The sequence below is a fragment of the Bubalus kerabau genome, chromosome 10 (genome assembly GCF_029407905.1).
Source record: "Bubalus kerabau isolate K-KA32 ecotype Philippines breed swamp buffalo chromosome 10, PCC_UOA_SB_1v2, whole genome shotgun sequence".
Lineage (NCBI taxonomy): Eukaryota > Metazoa > Chordata > Mammalia > Artiodactyla > Bovidae > Bubalus > Bubalus kerabau.
Window position 1 is genome coordinate 75,749,383 of NC_073633.1, and position 26,228 is coordinate 75,775,610.

A 26,228-nucleotide genomic window follows, 5' to 3' on the forward strand; every position below is an offset into this window, starting at 1 on the left:
GGATCATGGAAAAAGCAAGAGAGTTCCAGAAAAACATCTATTTCTGCTTTATTGACTATGCCAAAGCCTTTGACTGTGTGGATCACAATAAACTGTGGAAAATTCTGAAGAGACAGGAATACCAGACCCCCTGACCTGCCTCTTGAGAAGTTTGTATGCAGGTCAGGAAACAACAGTTCGAACTGGACATGGAACAACAGACTGGTTCCAAATAGGAAAAGGAATACGTCAAGGCTGTATGTTGTCACCCTGCTTATTTAACTTATATGCAGAGTACATCATGAGAAACATTGGGCTGGAAGAAGCATAAGCTGGAATCAAGATTACCAGGAGAAATACCAATAACCTCTGATATGCAGATGACACCACCCTTATGGCAGAAAGTGAAGAGGAACTCAAAAGCCTCTTGATGAAAGTGAAAGAGGAGAGTGAAAAAGTTGGCTTAAAGCTCAACATTCAGGAAACTAAGATCATGGCATCTGGTCCCATCACTTCATGGGAAATAGTTGGGGAAACAGTGTCAGACTTTATTTTTTGGGGCTCCAAAATCACTGCAGATGGTGATTGCAGCCATGAAATTAAAAGACACTTACTCCTTGGAAGGAAAGTTATGACCAACCTAGATAGCATATTGAAAAGCATAGACATTACTTTGCAAACAAAGGTCCGTCTAGTCAAGGCTATGGTTTTTCCAGTGGTCATGTATGCATGTGAGAGTTGGACTGTGAAGAAAGCTGAGCACCAAAGAATTGATGCTTTTGAACTGTGGTGTTGGAGAAGACTCTTGAGAGTCCCTTGGAATGCAAGGAGATCCAACCAGTCCATCCTAAAGGAGATCGTTCCTGGGTATTCATTGGAAGGATTGATGCTGAAGCTGAAACTCCAATACTTTGGCCACCTCATGCAAAGAGTTGACTCATTGGAAAAGACCCTGACGCTGGGAGGGATTGGGGGCAGGAGGAGAAGGGGATGACAGAGGATGAGATGGCTGGATGGCATCACCGACTTGATGGACATGAGTTTGAGTGAACTCCAGGAGTTGGTGATGGACAGGGAGGTCTGGCGTGATGTGACTCATCTGGTCCCAAAAAGTCGGACATGACTGAGTGACTGAACTGAACTGAACAGCTGCTGCTGCCGCTGCTGCTGCTAAGTCGCTTCAGTCGTATCCGACTCTGTTGGACCCTATAGACAGCAGCCCACCAGGCTCCGCCGTCCCTGGGATTCTCCAGGCAAGAACACTGGAGTGGGTTGCCATTTCCTTCTCCATGAACTGAACTGAACACTGCCCTATTCCAAATAACACAAACTACATTGACAAGTTAGTGTATTACAGATGATTTTCTTCCAATCAACAGAATAATCATTCAAATTTTTTGATTTTAGTTTTATATAAATAAAATACAAATTAGACTATTTCAATCAATGGATGGAAATAATCTAGTATTCTACTAAGCCAGTGATAGTGAAAGTTGCTCAGTTGTGCCCAGGTGTTTGCAACCCCATGGACTATACAGTCCATGGGATTCTCCAGGCCAGAATACTGGAGTGGGTACCCTTTCCCTTCTCCAGGAGATCTTCCCAACCCAAGGGATCAAATCCAGGTCTCCCGCATTGCAGGCAGATTCTTTACCAATTGAGCCTCAAGGGAAGCCCTCTACTAAGCCAGCTGTACCCTAAATAAAAGAGAAACTGGATTATTTCAATTCAGAATTAATTAAAAGAGAGAAGTAATATTTTTATACTTAAAGGATGTACTATCACTCGATAGTTTTAGTCTTTAATACAGTGTCTTTCAAATTTTGGCTTAATCTCCTGCATTTCTAATTTAAAATGTAGATTCCCAGCTTAACCCTGAGACTGAGTCTAGGCCTGGCAATCTGAATGCTAAACTAGCACCCCTGGTCGTGCTGATGAGGAAAGAGGAGCGCCCTTTGTGAAACACTGCCTAATGACTCCAGATGTTCATGCTGATGTCTGTTCTACTGTAGAATTAGAAGTACTACAGCATAGAGCTTATACTCTGGACTCAGACTTTCTGAGTTCAAATTCTAACTCTGCTGGCTATTCACTAGCTGGTGACTTTGGACAAGATACTTAACCTTTCTGTGCTTTTCTCATCTGTAATGTAGTATCTATTCCAGAAGGTTGATAGCTTGGTTGAAGACATGTAGTGCATGTAGAACAGGACTTACACGTATTAAAAGCTATGAAAATATTAGTTATCATTGGCATGACTGTCTCCAGAACGCCTCTTCTTTTTGAATATTCATGTTGTAATCCACTCTTCTTTAACAGATAGGTATTGAATCTGCATTGGTTCTGAGCTTTAAGGACGTTGGTGAGAAAATTCTAGAGATGGTAAAGTTCTATATATAGTATTAAGGAGATAAATTAACTTACAACAATTTTTTTTATTCTTCAGTGATTGTATTTAAGATAACCTAGGATTGTTTTACAAAATTTTTTTATTGATCTGCGTATCAGACAACTAAATATAGTGAAGCTTATTAACCAGGATGATTTCCAATTGATAATCTTATCTATTGACAAATGAGTGTTGTAGTGAATTGGATTGCCAGCAATTCTCTTGTTTTTAAATCTAAGAGAAACTGATAATGCAAGAGCTTAGTAATCATTTATGAGCTGTGGCATCCTGATTAAAAGTAAGGGTTAAAATTAGGGGCCATGTTGAACACACATAAAAATATTAAAATGGTTAAATTTCATGGCAAAAAACCCTGTAACTCAAATGGCAGAAGGCACTATAATTTCATCATCCATCCCAGAAACCTTCCTCATATATTTTTGAGAAACATTTTTCTCCTTTTTATTGTACTTACATATTTTATTTTATTAAATTAATACTTTCTTTTTTTTGTGGCAGATTCATTTTGATATTTGGCAAAACTAATACAATTTTGTAAAGTTTAAAAATAAAATGAAATTAAATAAAAATTAAAAAAATAATAAATAAATTAATACTTTAATGTTTCTTATCCATAGTACTTTTGCTTTTTACCACTATTAACACTATTATTATTGATGTTATATAGAATAAGGTTTTATCTATGTAACATGCCCTCAGTTTTTGCCTTTGGGCTCAGCCTTTCCACTATGCCTGTTCTAAAGAAAGATCTAACATCATCCAGGTATGCTTAATACTACTAGCTTTATTACAGAATCATGAAAAAAAAATTTTAAGTGGGAAAACTCTCCCAAGATTGTTCTTTGCTATAAAAAACAACATTGGTCAAATAAAGGCCAAATTTTTAACCATGTAATTCATATGTAAACATGTAATGCAAGCCTATGGCAGAGTTCAAAGATGTGTTCTACCAAAGCAAACCTGTAGTGATTTAGAAGCACAAATGAGATCATAGATACTGTTTGGAGATGGGAGTGACAGATTAAAATTTAGGTGCTTAGGACTATGCAGTTTTCTAGGCAAGTCTTACTGGTTTTGAGCAGTGTTCATGAAGAAGAAATTTTAAGGGAATTATCTTTAGACAGAGTTCTCATTGCTGGTCTAGGGGGAGTTCAACTTACTGCCTCTCATTTCCCTTTCTGACATAAAGTCAACTCCATTAAGGAATAGAAGGGATGACTTTTGGACTTCTGTGATGTCGTTCAGGAGCATTTGAGTACTAATCAGCTGGAACTAAGTTTTCTGAGATGGCTTTTTATTTCCTTTCATCTTCTCTAGATTTTTTTTTTCCCCTAGAAACTTCATTTGTGGGAGAAATTGCTGGGGAATAATAAGTGATCCTTGGAGTATAGGGATAGTTGTCTTATTCATTACAGAGCTTAATACTTTTGTCTTTCTTCCCCTAACTAACCTGGCCGGGTTGGGTAATGGGACAGGAGGCAGATGTTGTGAGGTAGTTAGTGTATCGGTTACTGGAGCCACTTCAGTCATGTATTCTTTCTCCCACCTGTACTGCAGCCTCCATTTACTCAGTCCTGTTTCTCTTGACTGGCTGTTCCTCAGGCCCTATATTTTGCCTGATCTATATGGTTAACTCATGTAAATACTGTCTTATAACCATCCAAGACCTCTGTGTCTCTTTGATCTGTGTTAATCCCCATTCTCTGATTTTTGTTCCTGGTCATGAAATTCTAATGGTGTTGATGCAGTTTATAAAATTATAACCTGTTAGCAAACTGTGCTGTGAGGCTTGAATGGAAGTTTGGCTATTCCCCAGTAATAACTTTTATTAATTTCATATGGATTTTGGCTCCAAAATAACATCTATTCTAGCCCTTCTCCCCAAACCCTTAATCCCAATGTTATCCCCTCAGTTCTCTTTTAATATATGCTTTTGCTTTTCCAACTTCTACTCTTTCAAATGTATTTCCAAAATTCTACTCTTTCATTTATAGCTACTCTAGCTCCAACTTCTTACAATTCTACATTAATCTTTTCATTTTTTTTTCCCTTTTGGGTTCAAGAAAGAATAGTGCTTTTTACCTCCTTGAAGGTAACTCTTCTACCTACAACTTTGATTCCCATCTCATTTCTACTCTTGACAAAGGGAGAGGGAGAAAGATGTAATCCTGAGAGATGAAAAGGCTAAGTGCAGAGAAAGAAAGGGAAGGAATAGGAAGAAGGGAAGAGGTCTCACTTTGAGAGAGTAGAGGGGAAAGGAAAAGGTAGAAGGGGAAGGAGAAGGTGGGCAAGGGAATGAATGTGGAATAAGAAGGATCATTCATTCTTATATAAAGAATGAAGGTGGGCTCAATGATTCTTCAGGTCAGCTGTAGCCACAAATACTTCATAATTCTCTTTCTTCTCAGCCCTCATCCTACTGTGCTTACCAGTGTCTCCTACATTTCCCTTCACATGCCTTTCTCAGTGTCTTCATTTGGAACTGTTGCCTCCTCTGCCCTCTTTCACCACCTTTCCATCCTAGAAACAAACATTTTTGGTCTACTCTCTATCCCTGAAGGGCCTATGCTATTTGGTATATATTTCACTTTTAGCCCTTGCATCATACCTTGTAGAATTATTTCCTTATAGCCTCTCTCTTTCTCTGGAAAGTAACTTTCTAAGAGACAATGGCCTTGTTTCATTCATCTCTGCACCACCTGCTCTCTAGCACAGCACCATAAATGGTAGTTTTCCATTAAGTGTTTATTGGATCAAATGTATGAGGTAGTCCTATTCTCCCATCTAGTCCAGGGGCCTGGTAAACAGTTTTCTTTCTTTTTCTATTCATTCTTAAGTGGTTGCTATAGGCCAGGTATTGTTCCAAACCTTGGAGAGAGTATGGTAAATGTATCAGGTGAAATCCTTGCTTTCACAGAGCTTACATCCTTGTATACATAATAGAAAAAAGTAAATTAATTTACAGCAATTTCAGATGATGTTAAGTGCTGTGAAAAACATGAAGGGTTTTTAGAAGTCCTAGGAGTCAACAGGCAAATGCGGAGTGACTAGTACTGCTGGAAAGCCAGCATGTTGCAAGCATCCTAGTAAAGATTAGATGGGGCAGAGGTCATCAATGAATGCTAAATGTACAGGAAATTTTAATGAGGGGCAGGATATTTGCATGGTCTTAAAGTGTCTCCTCACAGAAAGGGAAACGTAGGATAGTACGCTGATGGGATGATCAAAATTAGTGCAACCACGGAGGGCCAGATGAATACTGTGTGCCTCCAGTTGGGATTGCTGATGGCACCCCACTCCAGTACTCTTGCCTAGAAAATCCCATGGACGGAGGAGCCTGGTGGGCTGCAGTCCATGGGGTTGTGAAGAGTTGGACACGACTGAGCGACTTCACTTTCACTTTTCACTTTCATGCATTGGAGAAGGAAATGGCAACCCACTCCAGTGTTCTTGCCTAGAGAATCCCAGGGACGGGGGAGCCTGGTGGGCTGCCGTCTATGGGGTCGCACAGAGTCGGACACGGCTGAAGTGACTTAGCAGTAGCAGCAACCTGCATATGGTCATGGGGAAACACCATACCAACCTAAACACAGGGGAAAGTTAACCACTATGGATCTGGGCAAGTGAGATACAGGTATTCTTTATATTATTCTTGTAACTTTGCCCCAAGATTGAAATTCTTTCCCAATAAAAAGCAAAACATTTTTGAAAGGTATTCTTTATTTTAAAATAATGTCTGTCAATTTGTATTTCTATTAGTTTCAATTAAGAAGAACATAAAGCAGAGTGATAGTTAGTGAAGAAAGCAGGGTAAGTGGTTTTGCTTCTGTAGATCATTTGGTTAGGGGAGCCCTTTTTGAAGGAATGGCATTTCCACACAGAGTGAAGGGAAGGAGAAATGTTCAAATGTTTGGGGAAGAGTATTCCATGTAGAAATATGAAGGAAAAATGAAGGTGTTGTGGTGGGAATGAACTTGCCCGAGGAACAACAAGAAGGCCATTGTGGTTGGAGGGAAGTGTGCAAGGGAGCTGTGGTAAAACTGAGACAGGAGACGTAGGCTGCAGACCATGTCGAGCTCTGCAGACTCTGAGAAGGAATTTGGATTTCAGTCTGAGCATGATGAGAATAAAGATAAACTGGAGGACCATAAAGAAGGCAGAGCACTGAAGAACTGATGCTTTTGAACTGTGGTGCTAGAGAAGACTCTTGAGAGTCCCTTAGACAATGAAGAAATCAAACCAATCAATCCGAAAGGAAATCAACCCTGAATCCTCATTGGAAGGACTGATGCTGAAGCTGAAGATCCAATGCTTTGGCCACCTGATGCAAAGAGCTGGCTCATTGAAAAAGACCCTGATGCTGGGAAAGATTGAAGGCAGAAGGAGAAGATGGTGACAGAGGATGAGATGGTTGGATGGCATCACTAATTCAATTGACACAAACTTGGGCAAACTCCAGGAGATGGTGAGGGACTGGGAGGCTTGGCATAGTGCGGTCCATGGGGTTAGTGCAGTCCATGGGGTTGCAAGAGTTGGACACAACTTGGCAACTGAACAACAACAAATGAGGAGAATCCTGTGGAGGATTTGAGCTAGGAAATGACAGACTTTAATTTACATTGTTAAAAGTTTCCGCCAGCTTCTAGATGGAGAACAGACCTTAGGGAGACAGTGGTGGAGATAGATTAATTGGAAGTGTGTGACTGTCCCAATATTCCAAATGAGAGGTGATGGTGGCTTGGACCCTGGTAGAGGTGTCACGTTAAGGCTATGTATTGATGGCATATACCTAATAGAACTGAAGAATAAGTTGATTTCAAAAATTACTTACTAAGGCAAATTAGATGTAGAGTATAATTGAAACCAGAGTCAAAGATTCAGTTCAGTTCAGTTGCTCAGTCGTGTCCGTGACCCCATGAACCGCAGCATGCCAGGCCTCCCTGTCCATCACCAACTCCTGGAATTCACTCAGACTCATGTCCATCAAGTCAGTGATGCCATCCAGCCATCTCATCCTCTGTTGTCCCCTTCTCCTCCTGCCCCCAATCCCTCCCAGCATCAGAGTCTTTTCCAATGAGTCAACTCTTAGCACGAGGTGACCAAAGTACTGGAGTTTCAGCTTTAGCATCATTCCTTCCAAAGAAATCCCAGGGCTGATCTCCTTCAGAATGGACTGGTTGGATCTCCTTGCAGTCCAAGGGACTCTCAAGAGTCCTCTCCAACACCACAGTTCAAAAGCATTAGTTACTCCTAAATTTCTGGTCTGAAAATTACTGGTTGAATGATAGTGCTACTTATTAAAGTTAGGAAGATTGGGGTGAAAATCAGCCATTCTGTGTAGGACACATAGGTTTTGAGAAGCCTAAAAAAACTTCAAAAGATAGGCAGTTTGTTATTAGAATTCAGTGAAGAGGTTGGGACTGGAGATAAAAAGCTGAGAGTTGACAGTATGGATGCTATTTAAAGTTGTGGGTATGGATGACATCACCCAAAGATTAAGTAAAGGGAATGGGAGCATCCCTGGATTAAAATCTTGGACATCTGCAAGATTTGAAGATAGAGAAAGGAGAGGGAGCCAGCAAATGAGACATTACACCCAGTAAATGGTTATCTCACAGTATCAGGAAGCACCCTTGTTTGTTGTACATTTTATTGATGGAAAGCACTAATTATTCTTACTGAGTTAACATTTGCCTCTTATAACTTCTCACTTATTGGTTCTAGTTCTGTCCTATTGGGTGTTAGAAACAGGTCTTTCAATGGAACAATCTTTCAAATATTTGATAACAATTATAATCCAAAATCTACATGCTGTGTTCCTTTTGTGTTCAGTCTCTCAGTCGTCTATGACTCTTTGTGGCCCCATGGACTGTAGCCTGCCAAGGCTCCTTTGTCATTGGAACTTTGCAGACAAGAATACAGGAGTGGGTTGCCATTCCCTGCTCCAGGGGATCTTCCCACTCAAAGACTGAACCCACATCTCTTGCATCTCCTGCATTAGCAGGTGATTTTTCATTACTAGTGCTACTCAGGAAGGCCCATGTTGCTTTTACTATTTCTTATATTGTTTCCAAGCTCTTAACTAGTTTGATCACACTCTAGTCAATCTATCCTGCCCTAGAGTTGCACTAGGATAGAACAGTCACTGCCAAATATGGTAGATTTGTTTCTTCCCCCAAACCTACAGTGATGAAACTAAAATCTTGGACATTGTCAAGATTTAAAGATAGAGAAAGGAGAGGTGCTTTATAGCTGACAAAAAACTCTCAAGTGTTGAAGCTTTCATTCCCACAGTAAACTAGTGAATATGTAAAATGTTTTTACTAGTGTTGTTATACAGATGAGAAAACTGAGGTTTCAGAGAGGTTAAGTAGCCTCACTACTCTTGATTGTCTCGGTGTTCACAAAAGTTGTTAAAAACTGGTTTAATACTAAAGTTTTTAGTGTTCTAATAAAACTAACCAAAATTTTTTCCAGCAGCTTGGTGTCAAGCTGAGTTTTCTACTTTCTGTAGTTGATTTTTTAAATCATAATATTCCTCAACTTTAATATTATCCTGAGAAATTTCTCAGTTGGTCTTCCTATATTCATTTTGCTCCCCTATTTTATCTACCCAGAGCAAGAGTCACTGTTTAATATATTAATCAGATCACTTGACTCCTTGCTCAGACCCCTCCAAAGACTTCTTTTTGCACCAGCCTAGAGTCCAGACTCCACATCATATCCTAAAAAGTTCTGCCTGATCTGGCCCTTGTTCTTGGAAATCATTTCAAGATATGTTTATCAGATAAAAATAGTTAATGCAATTGCTTATTTTTTTCATACATATATGTGTGTTTGTATATATATATACCCATAAAAGTAAAAATGGGCAATGTCTGAAGAAATTTATATCAGTATACCTAATAAAAAAATGACACCAACTCCTTTTTCTTCATGGGTTAATCCAAGATCTAAGAAATACATTTACTAATAAATCGCAGACAAACTACCTTTGTTAATCATTTTATTAGAGTTGATTCCATGTGTTTAGAATAACTTTTAGCAGAATTGATACATTTATTGTTAATTCTTTTTGTATAAGACCAATTTTTTCATGTTTTCCTTTTCTTCTTATTACATGGGAATTCAGCTTATAAGCACAACCTGATTTTTGGATTTGATGATTAAATTTAGTCAAAACCATCATTCAGTACCGTTGCCAGTAATTTAGACTGTAAAACAATGTGTGTGAGTGTGTGTGCATGAACAGCGGAGTGGACGGGCCGGGGCAGGGGGTGCCCATGGCTGGAAATGCTGATGACTGCATTTAGTCTGCACATCAGGCTGTTACTCCACTTCTGTTTCTCTGGTTTACTTCAGAAATGCCTTGCAAAGGATGAAAGATCTAATGCAACAGGAAAGATGTCATTAAATGTTTGGCCTCAGTTTTTAGGGGTGGGAAGCATAAAAAAAAAAAAATCAGGATAGTGCATCAAATGCAAATTGGAAAACCTGGGTTGTGTCTCAAGTATCACAGTAATTTTCACAATTCCACAGATTCATGTCTTCTAAGAAACCATTTTTTATTATAAAGATACAAAATAGATTTACTGTTTTATACTATTTTATATTTTATTTTATATATATTTTATATTATAAAATATGTTCAAAGAATTGCATGAAAAGTGCTGTTACTTTCAGTTTCTGTGATGGGCTACTTGTTTATCACCTCAGAATACTGATTACACATATAAGGCTTTTTTGGATGTGTTACTAAATTAGTAGCAAATGCAGAGGCCCAAGTTGTGCTGGAATTTCTAATGGAAAATAAGCAGTTACCTATAAATTATTTTAAGCTAGAATGCTATTTCCTATCTTACAGAATAGCAGAACAGATGACTGTGGTGGAGTATATGCCTATAGAGTCCTAAAGTGAAATGTTATTGCCGAAAGTTATCTTAAAATCGAATTGTTAATCTTTATTATATTGCCAACTTAAGATAGACAGGTACCAAAAAAAGAAAGATGCACAGGTACTTGTTAGTGTGATGACGCTCACGCAGTTTAAGTCTGTAGAGAACTCGGGCACTTTTTTGCTGTGACTATAATTACGATAATACTGTCCCATCTAATAAAGTCTGAAAAAATCATTTAGGTAGAAATGTAGTTCCAGGAGCCTATGATTATTGCCTTCATATTTTTCTTCCTACATTAAAACAAATCAGACCTAAGAAGTCATGGAAATATTATTTTGGATATTTTCTAATTGCTGTGTCAGCATAATCAATCATTTTCTAAATTTACCAATTTCTTGAAATAGCTTAACCTATGTTCATAGCACTTTACAGGAAGCAGCACAAAATTAGTTTCTCTGTCCTCATATATTTCTCTCAGTGTCACAAAAGTATTTATTGTATAAATGAAATATTTGTCTTTGGCAGAAAGGCCTGTACACCAAACTGCAATTAATGAATATAAGAATTAGAAAGCAAAACTTTGTTTAGTCTGAGGAAAAACAATTCTTTAAACTGTAACCACATGACTGTTTCTTGTTTGCATCAACTCTGGGTGACTGTTATTGTCTTCTCTGAATTCTCTGGGGCAGGGGCCTGACTTTGTTGAATGAACCAATTGTTTCCCTTTGTGCTGCCCGTCTAGTAAGTTCCCATCTGGTTTGTATCAGACTGTTTTCACAGCCAGCAACTGCTGTCTTCTCTATATCCTGACACTTCAGGGCCCCACGCTCTCAAAGCTCTGCTGCCATGGCCTTGCTGGCAGGGCCCATACAGCTGCGCCTCACAGCTTGGAGCTATTACCCAGAGCAATGCTAACATAGAACTTGGACTGGCCCTTATTCCCACTGGTGTCGTGTGTACAGGGAGCAGAAATCCCCCTTGCCTCCCTTCCCCCCAACCCTGAAACTTACTAGTCAACAGAAATCTTTAAAGCTCTAATTTTAGGATATGAAATGGTGGTGTTCTTATTTTCTAGTGGCTTCCTGTATTTGAAAGCTCATTTTTCATTCTTTCACTCTTTTTTTCAAGTTGCCAGGTCTGGCCTTGGGGAAGTGAACTGGTCACTGTGTCACGTTTAATTTTTGTTTCCAAATTTAGTTAGGTGTGACTAGATACGGCAAAATCCACTGTAAAGGATTTTATACAAATAATACACTGTATTTTTAGTGATAGTCACAGGCCATAGTTTGAGAGGAGTTTTCATTAGAAAGAATTTCCATCTCAGAAAATGAGTTTTCTGTGTGCAAATTATAAAAACACTCAGATTCAAACTGTTAGGTAAATATTAGGGACCTGCTTTGCTTTCAGCTTTGTTTGCTATCAAATGTTGTTTATAAGGATGTGATAATAGTGACCTTCTAAACAATCTGTGGCCTTGGCGTGATTAAAGTTATAGGAGTTACTATTGATTAAGAGTTATAGTTGAGTTTAAATGTCATTATGATGTCATTGCTTTATAGATGTAAGCTGAAAGAGCAAACTTTTTTTGGTAGTCAAAATAAGTAAATAAATGGCTTTTATAAAATGTATTGATATTTTAGAAACGCTTTCAAGATTAGTTAAAATGAGATTAGTTTGAGCTTTCAATTAAATTGAACGGCTTATTGTTGTAGCATCAGGTATCCTAAGTAGTAAGTCAAACTAGACTTGTGAGAGTCAATCGAGAACAACAACAACAACCGGAACTTACCTACTTACCTTCTGCTTCTGAATAAAACGGCAGCCCACTTCAGTATTCTTGCCTGGAGAATTCCATGGACGCAGGAGCCTGGTGAGCTACAGTCCATGGGGTTGCAGAGTCAGATACCACTAAGCAACTTTCCCTTTTTTTCACTTTCTGAGTAATTTCAGCTCACAGTTGTTTCAAAATTTTAAGAAAAGAAATAGGAATTTGTCTTTGCAGTCAGCAGTGTGGCCCGCTGCCGATGCTAACTTGATGTGAAGGGCTGGCTGGTACAGTCAGTTACGTGGTGTTTCATTCATTGGAAAACAGTCTAACACAATAAGATGAAACTAACCTTATGGCAGAAAGTGAAGAAGAACTAAAGAGCCTCTTGAGGAAAGTGAAAGTGGAGAGTGAAGAAGTTGGCTTCAAGCTCAACATTCAGAAAACGAAGATCATGGCATCCGGTCCCATCACTTCATGGCAAATAGATGGGCCAACAGTGGAAACAGTAGCTGACTTTATTTTTCTGGGCTCCAAAATCACTGCAGATGGTGATTGCAGCCATGAAATTAAAAGATGCTTACTCCTTGGAAGGAAAGTTATGACCAACCTAGACAGCATATTAAAAAGCAGAGACATTACTTTGTCAACAAAGGTCTATCTAGTCAAGGCTATGGTTTTTCCAGTGGTCATGTATGGATGTGAGAGTTGGACTATAAAGATAGCTGAGTACCGAAGAATTGATGCTTTTGAACTGTGGTGTTGGAGAAGGCTCTTGAGAGTCCCTTGGACTGCAAGGAGATCCAACCAGTCCATCCTAGAGGAGATCGGTCCTGGGTGTTCATTGGAAAGACTGATGTTGAAGCTGAAACTCCAATATTTTGGCCACCTGATGCGGAGAGCTGACTCATTTGAAAAGACCCTGATGATAGGATAGATTGGAGGCAGGAGGAGAAGGGGACGACAGAGGATGAGATGGTTGGATGCCATCACCGACTCAATGGACATGAGTTTGGGTAAACTCTGAAAGTTGGTGATGGACAGGGAAGCCTGGCCTGCTGTGGTTCATGGGGTCTCAGAGTCGGACATGACTGAGAGACTGAACTGAACTGAACTAAACCTTTTAATTGATGAAATGAACCTGTTGAATTTTTTTCGACTTCAACCTTTTATGAAAGTATAATATACATACTGAAAAGTACCCATAGCTGTACAGCTGAAGGAACTTTCAGAAACTGATCACACTCAAGAAACAATATTGCCAGCATCTCCAAAGCCCCTTCACGTTCCCTTTCAGACACAGCTTCCACCCCCAGAAAGATAACCACCATTCTGACTCTTTTTGTTCTGACTTCTAGCAGCATAGATTAGTTCTCTTGGCTTTGTACTTAAAAAAAATGAAATCACACTGAATGTATGGCTTCTTTCATGGGGCAAACCTATTGTAATTTTTAAGATTCCTTTAGTTTTCAAACCATTATGGCATGCTTTTATAAAGAATTATCTGAGAGGAATTTGTTTTAGTAGCTGAGTCACAGGCTGTTCAACCAGCAGGAAGTGTCTTATAGATAAAGTTGTCTACTAAAACATCGAGTCTCTCTGTTTGCAACCAGATTTTAATGCTGGAATGTCCCTGTAGACATTCCTGCCACTAAAAGGCAGGAACTCTCTTTGTCATTACACTGCTCAGTAAGCACTTAAATAGTTTTTAATGAGCCTTAATAACTAAGTGTACGTTATTCAAATAAATCATAGTCTGCATTCAGAATAGGTGGGTCATCTATTTTCTGAATTAGCAATCAGCTTCCTGTCAGTTGAATATAAGCTTTTATGCTGCCAAGATACTATTTCTGAAAATGCTATTATTGGCAAGAGTTGTATACCTATTAGAGATGCAGCCAATGAGTAACATATTTGTTTGAAAAGTATTAACTTCTATATTTAATAATATTCCTAATAGCCCCCTTTTTTTCCTTCAGTGAGCACGCTAGTATAAAAGTTCCAGCTATTCCGATTGTTACTAATTTTAGATTTCTGCTTGTTAGATTTGGTTTCAAATTCTGGGTGTCACTCATTTAAAAACTCTTTGTTTTGTGGGTTAAAAAAATTCCTGTTTTGGAGGCCGTCATCTTTATATCCTTGTTTTGCAGTTAACAGTCCTATAGTACTGCATGGTTTTCTTAAATACATAAAGAATTTGTTTAAAACAGTAACATAACGACCTACAGGTTTAAGTATTGCTATATTAGTGGGTCTTACTAAAGGTAGTATTACAGAGTGGAAGATAAATTTTCAACCAAAAATAAAATTTTTATAATACAGGAGTAAAACATAAAGCCTAGGTTTGTATCCTTTTAAAAGGACCACTTTTTGAAATACGATGACTTGCTTTCATGTTGACACCATATAGCTACAAGATTTTGAAAGACCATTTAAAGTGCTGAAATACAGTGAATGTTTGGAAGAAGTATAGTGTACAGGTGGCACAATCCCCATGCCCTCAGTGTGCCCTCATTTAAAGCTTTTTCAGGAGTATCCCTACTTTGCCAGCCTTCAATTCTATTTTTAGATCTAAGATCATTTGTTTTTATTCCGTGGTAGTTTTAAACATTTAAATAAAGTTAACACATTTGCGTTTTGTGGTGAAGCTAAAAGGATAAATTGCATTCACAGGTAATTTATGACTCAATTTTTAGTCAATACTACCCACTCGGAATTTCCATAGAAATGTTAATAGAAATTTATAGATGAAATATTTAGAAATTTTCTCTTCTTTCTTTTACTTGAATACCAATGAATATTATGTTTCTTCAGTTTTGAACAGCAGGGTGAGGAAGTGTAAGAACTAACAAACTTGATAAACAGCTTTCAAATCCTGTTTGCCATGGTGTGGGTTGTGTTTGCTCCCTTCATTGTCACATACAGAGTGCAGTATACGAACTCCCAGTAAACCCTTTCGCCAGCAAGTGAGAATTATGAGGCAGCTACTTGGTATAGGAAAAAGTGACAGTAGTTAACTCTGGTATTGACAGAGTGGTCTTTTTTTCCCCATTAGAAATCATTGTAGAAGTGTTCTCTCCTAGTTTGGGTAAAGGAGAATTTTGTTTATGGTTATAGTAACAATGAAAATAGGTAATAGCTACATTTATGTGTACTTCCTTTATGTCATGTACTCTGCTAAGATCTTTAATCAATCCAGTTAAGTAGGTAATGTTAATAGTAGTCTTATTTCACATTTGACGAACCTGAGGCTCAAAGAAGTTCCATATTTTGCCCAAGGTTACACAGTTAATAAATGATAGAGCTGGGAGTCAAACCACGTCCAATTCCGAAATCAACGGCTGTGCTCTTGAACATACTATATATTTCCTTCCTTCATAACTTTTTTTAAAAAAGTAGAACAGATAATTTCTGATTATTCTTACAGGTCTCAATAGCTCAATATCTACCAAGATACATCCTAGTAGAAGAATATGAAAATGTTGGGTGGTGGGGAAAGAACCTTTTCTTACGAGTTGTAGTTCCACAGCTAACTTGTGACGTTGATTTCTTTGTCAGTGAACCTTTCTGAATTGTGATTTCCTTATTAGTAAAAATAAGATAATCTCTGAGCTCCCTTACAGCTCTACTGCTCTAATATGTGATCAGTATTTTTTTTTCTTTTTCTTAACAAAAAATCTCCCTGTCAAAATATGTTTTGGAAAGATTGCTTTAATGAGAGCAATTCTTTTGTCAATTGGAAAAAGTTAGAAAATAATCATAGGCTAAATAATAATAAAACAACCATTTGCTGAGTGCCTCTGTGGGCACTGCTCTAGGTTATTTAATTTACATATATCATTCTTGTTCATGATCATGAGAAATCTGTGAGCTAGAAGAGGAGATGGAAGCACCAAGTGGTGATACTTCACAGTGTGGCGTTTCTCCCAGACCTCACACAAGTCGGGACTATGATTTGCATTCAGGTAGCTTGGTCTCTGAATCTGTGCTCTTAGCCACAAGCTTTCAGCTGTCTCTCTAGTAAGAGTGTCTGGTTATTATTTACTTGCCAAAATTTTTTTATCTTACATACCAGTGTAGTAGGAACAGAAAAAAAGTAGGTTCTTTTTCTTAGCTTCCACCCTGTTTTGTTTAGTCTGAAAGGGGATGGTGTTGCTTATTTCTTACTATAACACAATAGGTAAGTTTGAATTCTGGGCTTTCAGGCAACCACTTCAGAGAAAACTGCCTCTTAATTTACTTGCTACAAACAAGTGGTTCTTCAGTGGAAGGGATCTCTGAGCTAGTATTGATACCTTTGTTTCTGTGTTTGTATACCAGATTCTATAGACTCTGAATTACAGAATCTGAAAAACGCCTAGCAGTAAGTTTTGTCCCCTCGCTCAGAAACTTAAAGGCAGAGGAAAAGTGAACGTAGATAGTATCTAATAGTAACATCATAGTAAGCGCTACTCCCTCTCCCTCCTCACTGCATCCCAGAGTACCGGGTTGAGCTCCCTGTGTTAAAAAGCAACTTCCTGCTATCTATCTATTTTACATATGGTTATGTATATGTTTCAGTGCTACTCTCTAAATTTGTCCCACTCTCTCCCCACACTGTGTCCACAACTCTGTTCTGTATGTCTGTGTTTCTATTCCTGTCCTGCAAATAGGTTCATCAGTACCATTTTTTTGATTCCATATATATGCTTTAATATACAGTATTTGCTTTTCTTTTTCTGACTTACCTCACTCTGTATAACAGGCTCTAGGTTCATCCACCTCTCTGGGGACCCATCTTGCCCTGTTAGTGGGTATGTAAATTAATATAGCTACTATGGAGAACAGTATGGAGATTCCTTAAAAAACTAAGAATAAAACTGCCATATAACCCAGCAATCCCACTACTGGGCATATACCTCGGAAGAATCATCATTGGAAAAGACACGTGTACCCAGTCTTCACTACAACGCTATGTAAAATAGCCAGGGCATGGAGGCAGCATAGATGTCTGTTGACAGATGAATGGATAAGGAAGTTACGGTATATATATACAATGGAATATTACTCAGCTGTAAAAAGGAACAAATATGAGTCAGTTCTAGTGAGGTGGATAAACGTCATTTATACTGATTAAATCCTTAAGTAAGCGAATCTGTGAAAACTTTTAGCTTTGGAAGAAATGGCCCATGAGCTTCTCTTATTTAATACAAATAATAATGCACATTCTCTCATGATCCTTTTCCCTAATTTTTGATGCATAAAGATAATAATCTATTAGGTAAAGTATTATCCTATTGAAAGTCATTAAAATTCAGCTGTTTAATTTCGTTTTTTACATTAAGGCCACGAGGTCAGGCTTCTGTTTGCCTGGTTTTATGAAACTAACTGTGGAAGTGCATTTGGTTTGTGGGTTTGTTTGTTTGTTTGTTTTTAAGTGGAAGAAACCATGATTATGCTTCACTGATTTTCTTATGAAAAAAATTTTTTAACTGTAGCTTCACCAGGTGATACGGATCAGACACAAATTGAGCCCAGTCTATACCTCACATCTTTATTTACAGGTAAGATTTTTTACTTTAAACGTTTCAATTTTTTTTTTCATTTCCTTCTTTCTCTCATAATAATCAACACAGTAGAAACAATAATTCCAATTTTTTATTCTTCTAAATATCTCCAAATTCATCCCAAGTATAAAATTCCCTTCATACACTAAACTCAACTCTCCAAAAGTTAGGGGACCAAAAAATCTATCATTTCCTCTATGAAAGTTTATAAAATGTTGAATTAAAAGGCTGCAGGTGTGGTATTCAGAGCACCGAGGCTAGTACTCCAGATAATTCCATCTGGGGGAGGTTATTTGTTGGGACAGGACACTGTTTAAACTTTGAAGTCAGTTTTAAACAAAGTGAAGCAGCTGGAACCTGGCATAAGAAGAAACAAATCTTTCACATTAGCTATTGCTTTTGGAGAAAAAAAGATTTGGAGTTGTTTTCACAGGTGCCGATACATTTATTCTTTCTATAGGAACTGCTGTATTTTTATCTTAAATTAAAATTTAAAAATAAGCATTTGTCAACTCATTTAAAAAACAGAAGCAATAGTAAACTTAAAAAATGTAATAGGATTTATATGTCTAAAACACATTTTGGGATGAGACTATAAAACATTTTAAATCACTTTTAAACTTGAAAGTAAGGAAAGAAATGTTTAATAGTGACTAATTCTGTGAAGCAGAGGCAAATCTAAATTTTCATACCATGTACTTAACATCAAATGACCAGATATCATCTTCATCAAAACTTGTAGTATTTGTTCTCAAGCACAGAAGCTATGATTGCAAAATCTGCAGGGCTGGGTTAAGTATGTGAGGAGAATTGAATACAGCAGGATAGTTTAGCAGCTGCTTAAGCAAGGAATTTAAGCAAGAGTAGATGAGCCCAGAGTGGACAGGAAAAATGCTTCAAGAACTCAATAAAGCACAGCTGAAATACTGTAACATTTTCATAGACAGCTGGGAAGCAACTGTGTTGCTGGAACTCAGGGCTAATCTTAAAGACAAAGATCTGGTCAGCATGAATCTAAGCAAGCTGTTAGCCATGAGGAACCACAGACTGTCTAGGCAGAAACAAATCAGCTTGGTCCAGCAATCATTTTAAGGCCCAGCATGTACTAGCATTATGCTGCAACTTTGCAGAGGTAAACAAGACAAAGTTGGTTTGCTCGTAGGGTACATTTAATAGGAGCAATAGACCTACAAACAAATAATAATAATATGAATCACAGTCCATGCTTTTAAAGAATATATTGTCCAAAGGAAGTTATAGACATGTAAATAATTGCAATGCAATTTCCTAAGTGCTGCAGTGGAGTTGCCATCCCGAGACTAAGGCATCAACAGTGTACAGGAGAGGAGCCCATGTATTTCACCACCGTGGCTGGAAAAACAACCCAGAGAATGTGCTTCATCTGCACATGTTCCTAAGTGTTTAAGGTCTGCAGACCCCTGAGAGACACTGATAGCTATGACTGCCTGACTCCCTTCCAGACTGTATTTATGTGAATACATATAAATATGAAAGGATTTCCTATGAAAGTAATTTGCATATGATTTCAGGGTATTCATAGATCCATGATCACCCATCCTTAGACTTAGGTTAAGATCCTTCATGTACTTAGGTTAAAGATTATTACAGTTTTTGTTACCTTTTTCATTTTATTTTTAAATGAGTTTATAAGAAACCCATCCTTATATGCACAAAGAAATACCCAAATCCAAACAATTTAAAGTCACTGTACTATCTATTCATCTACTCATAGAAGAATCCCATAACTTTATTTATGTGGCTTATGCCACATGCAGTTACTGAATCCAAGTAAGGAGTATCCGGTGCTGCATTTTTCTGTGAAGTTACTGAGGAATTTTTTTCTTCTTTTCTCTACTTGTCTCATGTTGTTTTAGGAGAGAACGCTTTGTTTGGATTCCTCTCAGTTTGCAAATAACAGAGACATAATAATGGGTTACCGGCTGTTTGAAGATTAGAGTCAGAATCTAAAACCTACTGATGAAATGGATTATCTAAACCTAAAAAACTTTTAGAAAGTTATATATATATGTATTTTTAAAAAACAATACATGTACAATATATAGGCAGATTCTTAAATGGACATTAAAAATCTTGCATTATTGCTTTATTAGAATAAATTAGTTTTAGATTTTCTGTTTGTTAGTCTTATAAGAAGGTAACAGAAAACAGAGTTTCTTTATGAATTTTAAATACTTTTAAAGCAAAAAAATGAATTTCAAATGTCTAGAAAGTATATTAAAGCCTGTCTTAGGACGCTTCAAATACATGGTCCCGCTCAATGACACCTCCAGCTTAAATGCATGCCAGGTTAGATGACGTACTGCCTACCCATGGAATCAGGGAATAGTTTTCCTTTTTTTAAAACAAATCTGAAAACAGCTGTTGAAACAATTACATCATAGAGTAATGATATGACTGTGGAAATTTAAAAAGTCAAGCTTTGAAACCATCAAACTACATTAATAGAGGTAGAAATTTTATGTTTGCTTTAATGATGATTTATTAAGATATTATGTCTTTTCTTAAAAAAATTAAACTCTGTGAGGACCATAACTGGATATGAATGTTATACTTTTTGCCTGTTAACAGTGATGCTTTTTAAAAAATGTTTCCAGCCTAAAAAGTTCACTTTTAAAGTTCTAAAACTCTGATTTTGCTTGTATAAATGAGCACTTCAAAAAATCTTTCCAAAATGTACATTAACAAACCCTTTAGATAAGATGATACATTTTATTTGATTCATTGATTAAAAACACAATTACTAGAGTTAAAATTAGCATAATTATTTGGAGGCCCTCTGGAACTGTGGGTTTTTTTCCTTAGTGTATTTCAGTGACACATTCTTATCCCTCTCTCATAAGTTGACCTACCTTTTGCAGCCAAACCTTAGGATAGTTTCTTTCCAGTTTCTTAAAAGCAAGTGCTAATCTGCGTTAAGTGCTTTTTGTGTGCCAGCACTATTCAAAACACTTTATATACATTATCCCATTTAATCCTCACTAAACCCTTGGAGGTATTGGAGAAGGAAATGGCAACCCACTCCAGTGTTCTTGCCTGGAGAATCCCAAGGACGGGGAAGCCTGGTGGGCTGCCGTCTATGGGGTCACACAGAGTCGGACACGACTGATGCCACTTGGCAGCAGCAAACCCTTGGAGGTAGGTACTCTAACCTATATTATGTAGGTAAAGAAACAAGGGTTTTGAAAATTATGTGTAACTTTCTCAAAGCCCCTCAGTACTCATTCTTCCTCTTGTACTAAGTTGCTTCAGTCATGTCCAGCTCTGCAGTTCCATGGCCTGTAGCCCTCCGGCTCTTCTGCCCATGGGATTTCCAGGCAAGAATGGAGTGGGTTTTCATTTCCTCCTCCAGGGGATCTTTCCCACCCAGGGATTGCACCTGGGTCTCTTATGTCTCCTGCATTGGCGAGTGGGTTCTTTACCACTATAGCACTCATCACAGCCTGACATAGTATGTTTGTTTCCTTATTTGTTTGTCATTTGCTCTTTACACCTATCTGAAATATGATATCAGTGAGATTAGAGCTTTTCTTCTCTTCAAAATCTCCAGAGTCTAGAACAGTGCCTGTTCTGGAACATAGTAGGTGCTCAGTTGATAGTTGTTGAGTGAACGAGTGGCTGTGCCCAGCTCTGCCGTGTCACAGAATCCACGTTCTTACGCCTCCCCTTCCCCTTTCACTTCTTTCCACATGAAAGCCTTACTGACAGTCTGGATGGAACCATTCTCAGGTGACTGAACAGTAGACTTCATTTGGGTCCTAGCCTTGACCAATCATAAAGGGATTTGTGCTTGAAACTTTATCACTGCTCCTCTCTTTAGGTGCCCCTACCATTACATACCACTTCTAAAATGGAATTTCTCTCAACCACCTTAAAAATAATGATTTTTATGTGGGTAATTAATGTATTTGGTATCAGGCAGAAAGCGATGAGTATGAATTAGATGAATTATACTAGACTCTTTCTTGAAAACCATCTCTTACCTTGTGTGACTCTTCAGTTTTGGATCTCCTTATCTAACATTTCCCTTTTGTGTTCCTCTGTTTTCTCTTTATTCACTTTTCTTTATCCTCTTATTTCTGTTATCATTTATTTTATTTCCTTCATTGCCTTCCACATCTTTTAAGTCCTAGCTCAACTGTTGCTTTCACTTAACTTAAACCAAGTATTCCTCTATATGTTTACTTCCACTACTAGGTTTGAAGCTTCTTAAAGATGAGGACTGTTTCTTCCTCACCTGTGTATCTTCTTAACACCATCTTGGCTCCACACATGCAATAGACTTTTATAGATGTTTAGTTAGTGTGCATATGCATCTGGAAAGGCCCACTCTGATATCTCTCTGCCTCAGTTACCTTTACCTTGTCTTTCTTCCAGAATTACTATCAGGATGAGATAAGATGATGTGGAAAAGATTTTTGCAAAATTTTAATTGCTGTATAAATATAAGATAGTAATTACAAGAATTAACATAACTTTATAATAATTGAATTTAATATGTTCCTTGAGACTTGGTGAAAGTGGAGAGTGAAAGTGGAGAGTGAAAAAGTTGGCTTAAAGCTCAACATTCAGAAAACGAAGATCATGGCATCTGGTCCCATCACTTCATGGGAAATAGATGGGGAAACAGTGGAAACAGTGTCAGACTTTATTTTTGGGGGCTCCAAAATCACTGCAGATGGTGACTGCAGCCGTGAAATTAAAAGACGCTTACTCCTTGGAAGGAAAGTTATGACCTACCTAGAGAGCATATTGAAAAACAGAGATGTTACTTTGCCAACAAAGGTTCGTCTAGTCAAGGCTATGGTTTTTCCAGTGGTCATGTATGGATGTGAGAGTTGGACTGTGAAGAAGGCTGAGCGCCGAAGAATTGATGCTTTTAAACTGTGGTGTTGGAGAAGACTCTTTGAGAGTCCCTTGGACTGCAAGGAGATCCAACCAGTCCATTCTGAAGGAGATCAGCCCTGGGATTTCTTTGGAAGGAATGATGCTAAAGCTGAAACTCCAGTACTTTGGCCATCTCATGCTAAGAGTTGACTCATTGGAAAAGACTCTGATGCTGGGAGGGATTGGGGGCAGGAGGAGAAGGGGACGACAGAGGATGAGATGGCTGGATGGTATCACTGACTCGATGGACATGAATCTGAGTGAACTCTGGGAGTTGGTGATGGACAGGGAGGCCTGGCGTGCTGCGATTCATGGGGTCGCAAAGAGTCGGACACAACTGAGCTACTGATCTGATCTGATCTGATCTTGAGACTTGGAAACTTCTTCAAGGTCCCCCCCACCAAAAAAAAAAAACAGTTACAGCTGTTGTTACATCATTGAACAATCTAATCGGTAATCTAATGCTCAGAGTAGAAAATAAAGGTACATGTAAAGCAGTTTTGTGAAATTGGATAACAGAGAAAAGAAGAATGTCTGGTAACAGTGTAGTATTTGACAGATATGTGAGTAATGGAAGGAATGAAATTTTTTCTTAATTGAGGAAAGATAGCATTTAAATTTACAGGTTGACCATTAATTTTGTTCTCAAGCCTTAGTTGTACCCTGTGTTGGTTTTTACTTTATTGACAAGGTAAACTCTGGTCTTGGATTACTACTCTTGGTCACTTGAGTATTCTATATCATGACTTTGTAAAATGTCAGAATATTTAAATGCTTATGTACTATGAAGATTTTTTTTTAAGTTCTTATTGTTTCTTAATTTTAATTTTTATCATATCCTGACAGAGCCAGATATCAAGAATTCTTTTCCTATTTAAAATACTTATTTAAAATGACATAAGAATTGCTTTCTTCTTAGAGGATTATGCTGGTGCATTAGTTTGTGATATTGATATAATGATACCAAATCTTATTTCCCTTTCCTCTTTTATGAAAAAAAAATTGATGTAAGTAACAAACAGGAATGATAATATTAAAATAATCATTTTTAGACATCAGAATATGAAAGGAATCTGTCTTTTACAAATATTTTGATCATCTTGGACAGCTATGATTGAGTCATCATTGAAATCTCCAAAACTGACTTCTTAAACTGTGGTCCCTATAAAAGTCTGATGGAAAATTTCGCTTTATTACTATGGAAACTATTTTAAAGACTGTTATAAAGTCAATTACAATGACTGTTGACTCAGAGATATCCGTAAGATTATTTAAGATGATTTGCCTTTAAGATGCTTATTATTATGATTATATGGTAAGTCCATGAAATTTGAAATGAGGGTTTTTGTGGTCTTAAACAGTACCAAGTTGGCATTCTTTATATTCTTAGGTAATGTACTTTTTAAACTTAGAGGAATGAATTAGGCTATCGGCAGATAGATACACATATGTAGTCAACTCTTTTTTTTTTTTTTTTCTTTTTAAACATATTAATGAATTCTTCATTTCGAACTGCCTTCCCTGCTTGGTCTTACCTACTGTTTATCATCTGTAACATGACTTTGGGCACTTGTATCCTGTCTTAGTCCATTCAGGCTCTTATAACAAAATACTGTAGACTGAGTGGCTTTTAGACAACAGAAATTTATTTCTCACAGTTCTGGAGGCTGGTCGTCCCCAGATCAAGGCACCTCTTCCTCGTTCTGTGTCCTCACATGGTGGAAGGGGCTGGCAAGCTCTCTGGGGCCTCTTTCATAAAGGCACTAATCTTGTATATGAGGGCTCCAGTCTCTTGCCCTAAGCACCTCCCAAAGGTCACACTTTTTAATACCACCACGCTAGGCATTAGGATTGTAACATATAAATTTTGGGGAGACATAAACATTCAGAAACTCCAGTACTTTGGCCACCTCATGCGAAGAGTTGACTCATTGGAAAAGACTCTGATGCTGGGAGGGATTGGGGGCAGGAGGAGAAGGGAACGACAGAGGATGAGATGGCTGGATGGCATCACTGACTCGATGGACTTGAGTCTCAGTGAACTCCAGGAGTTGGTGATGGACAGGGAGGCCTGGCGTGCTGCGATTCATGGGGTCACAAAGAGTCGGACACAACTGAGAGACTGATCTCATCTGATCTGAAACATTCAGATCATAACATATACTTGTAAAATATTGTCTCTAATTGTCTGGGAGTGGGTATGGAAAGAAGAGTGATTTTTATCTCTCTGACAAGATCTGAGCACCTTGAGAATAGAATTTATCCCAAATGCAATTCTCTTTTTGATCCCTAGTGTTAAGTACTCAGGTACACTTCTTTAGCTGAATGAGTTTCTCATTTTACAGGTGATAAGGCTGTTCCACTCTTCACTTCTCAAACATCACCTGCCAAGATGTCTGTGACACTACCCTCAGTGAACCTGGAAGACTGCTCGCAGTCTCTGAGCGTTGGCACTGTCCAGGGGGACGCGGACTCCTCAGGAGCAGATACCTTCTGAGTGCGAAGTGAGAGCCAGTACAATACTTGTCTGCTGGTTTTGAGGTCATTTTCCTTGGGCGTAGTCATCTCTCAGGCTCTTTTGGTCCTTCAACATATTCAGAAAAACAGTTTTAAATTTTGTATTGAAGTGGAAAGCGTAATTTGGGTATTTGGGTAACATTTTTAAATAAAAGAATTTAAATAGATATCATTGTGAGTCTTGTGTTATTTCTTAGAATCCTAAGGCAGCTATGGAGTAGTGGAAAGGGCAGAACTTTTGATATCCAAAAATTTACAGATATAATGATCTGTACTTAGTTGTGAAATTAAGTTGCTCAGTGTTATTCATCCCAAATTTTGTATAAGAGCAAATAATTGGTACCAATCTAATGCCTCTCAATAAGGAATTAATTGAAAAAGTGTTAGTACAACAGAATACTAGGTGTCACAAAAAAGAATTTTAAAATGTTTGTGTGTTGATACTGAATTATCTTTGAGATCTGTTGGGTTTTTTCAGTTTTAAAAAAAATGAATATGATAGTTGAATAGAAAAATGAAGGTATAGTTGACTCATAATATTATGTTATTTTCAGGTGTACAGCATAGTGATCCAGTATGTGTGCAGATTATATTCCATTGTAGGTTATTACAATATATTGGGTATAATTCCCACTGCTATGCAGTGAGTCCTTGTTGCTTATTTATTTTATATACTATATAATAATACCTGTTAATTTGTCCCTCCTCCTTTCCCGTTCCCCTTTGGTTACCACAAGTTTGTTTTCTATGTCTGAGAGTTTGTTTCTGTTTTGTATATGTTTATTTTTATTATTTTTAAAATTCCACATGCATGCTTTTCTCTGTCGGACATATTTCATTATGCATAATATTCCCTAGGTCTGTCCACATTGCTACAAATGGCAATGTTTCCTTCTTTTTTGTGGCAGAGTAATATTGCATTGTATATATTATATATACCACATATCTGAGATATATTGTTAAAGTGTGAAAAGCCACATGAAAAATAATATGTGAGTTATGCTACCATTGTTTAAAATGAGATGGGGATCAACCCAAATATATGGATGTACATACACACACACCTACATAATGCTTATGTATGCATTAAATATCTTTGGAAGGCTAGACAAGAAACAGCTAACTTGATCTCCAAGAAGGGAAATGGAGTGGCTAGGCGATAGAGAGGCTGAGTGATTGGAATCAAG

At 37.7% G+C, this 26,228-nt stretch overlaps 1 protein-coding gene across 14 annotated transcripts in view; it reads left to right on the forward strand.

Annotated features, from left to right (window-relative positions):
* The window catches only part of KIAA0586 (KIAA0586 ortholog), a 130,196-nt gene extending 104,988 nt beyond the window's left edge, over positions 1-25,208 (forward strand). For 12 of the 14 annotated variants that reach the window (XM_055538206.1, XM_055538193.1, XM_055538192.1 and 9 more), the window contains 2 exons: positions 17,530-17,595; positions 24,870-25,208. In XM_055538206.1, coding sequence (XP_055394181.1) covers positions 17,530-17,595; positions 24,870-25,021 — 218 coding nt within the window. In that variant the 3' untranslated portion in view covers positions 25,022-25,208. The remainder of the gene's footprint in view (positions 1-17,529; positions 17,596-24,869) is intronic. The other 2 variants (XM_055538199.1, XM_055538200.1) reach the window with 1 other exon arrangement.
* The last annotated feature ends 1,020 nt before the right edge of the window (positions 25,209-26,228 follow it).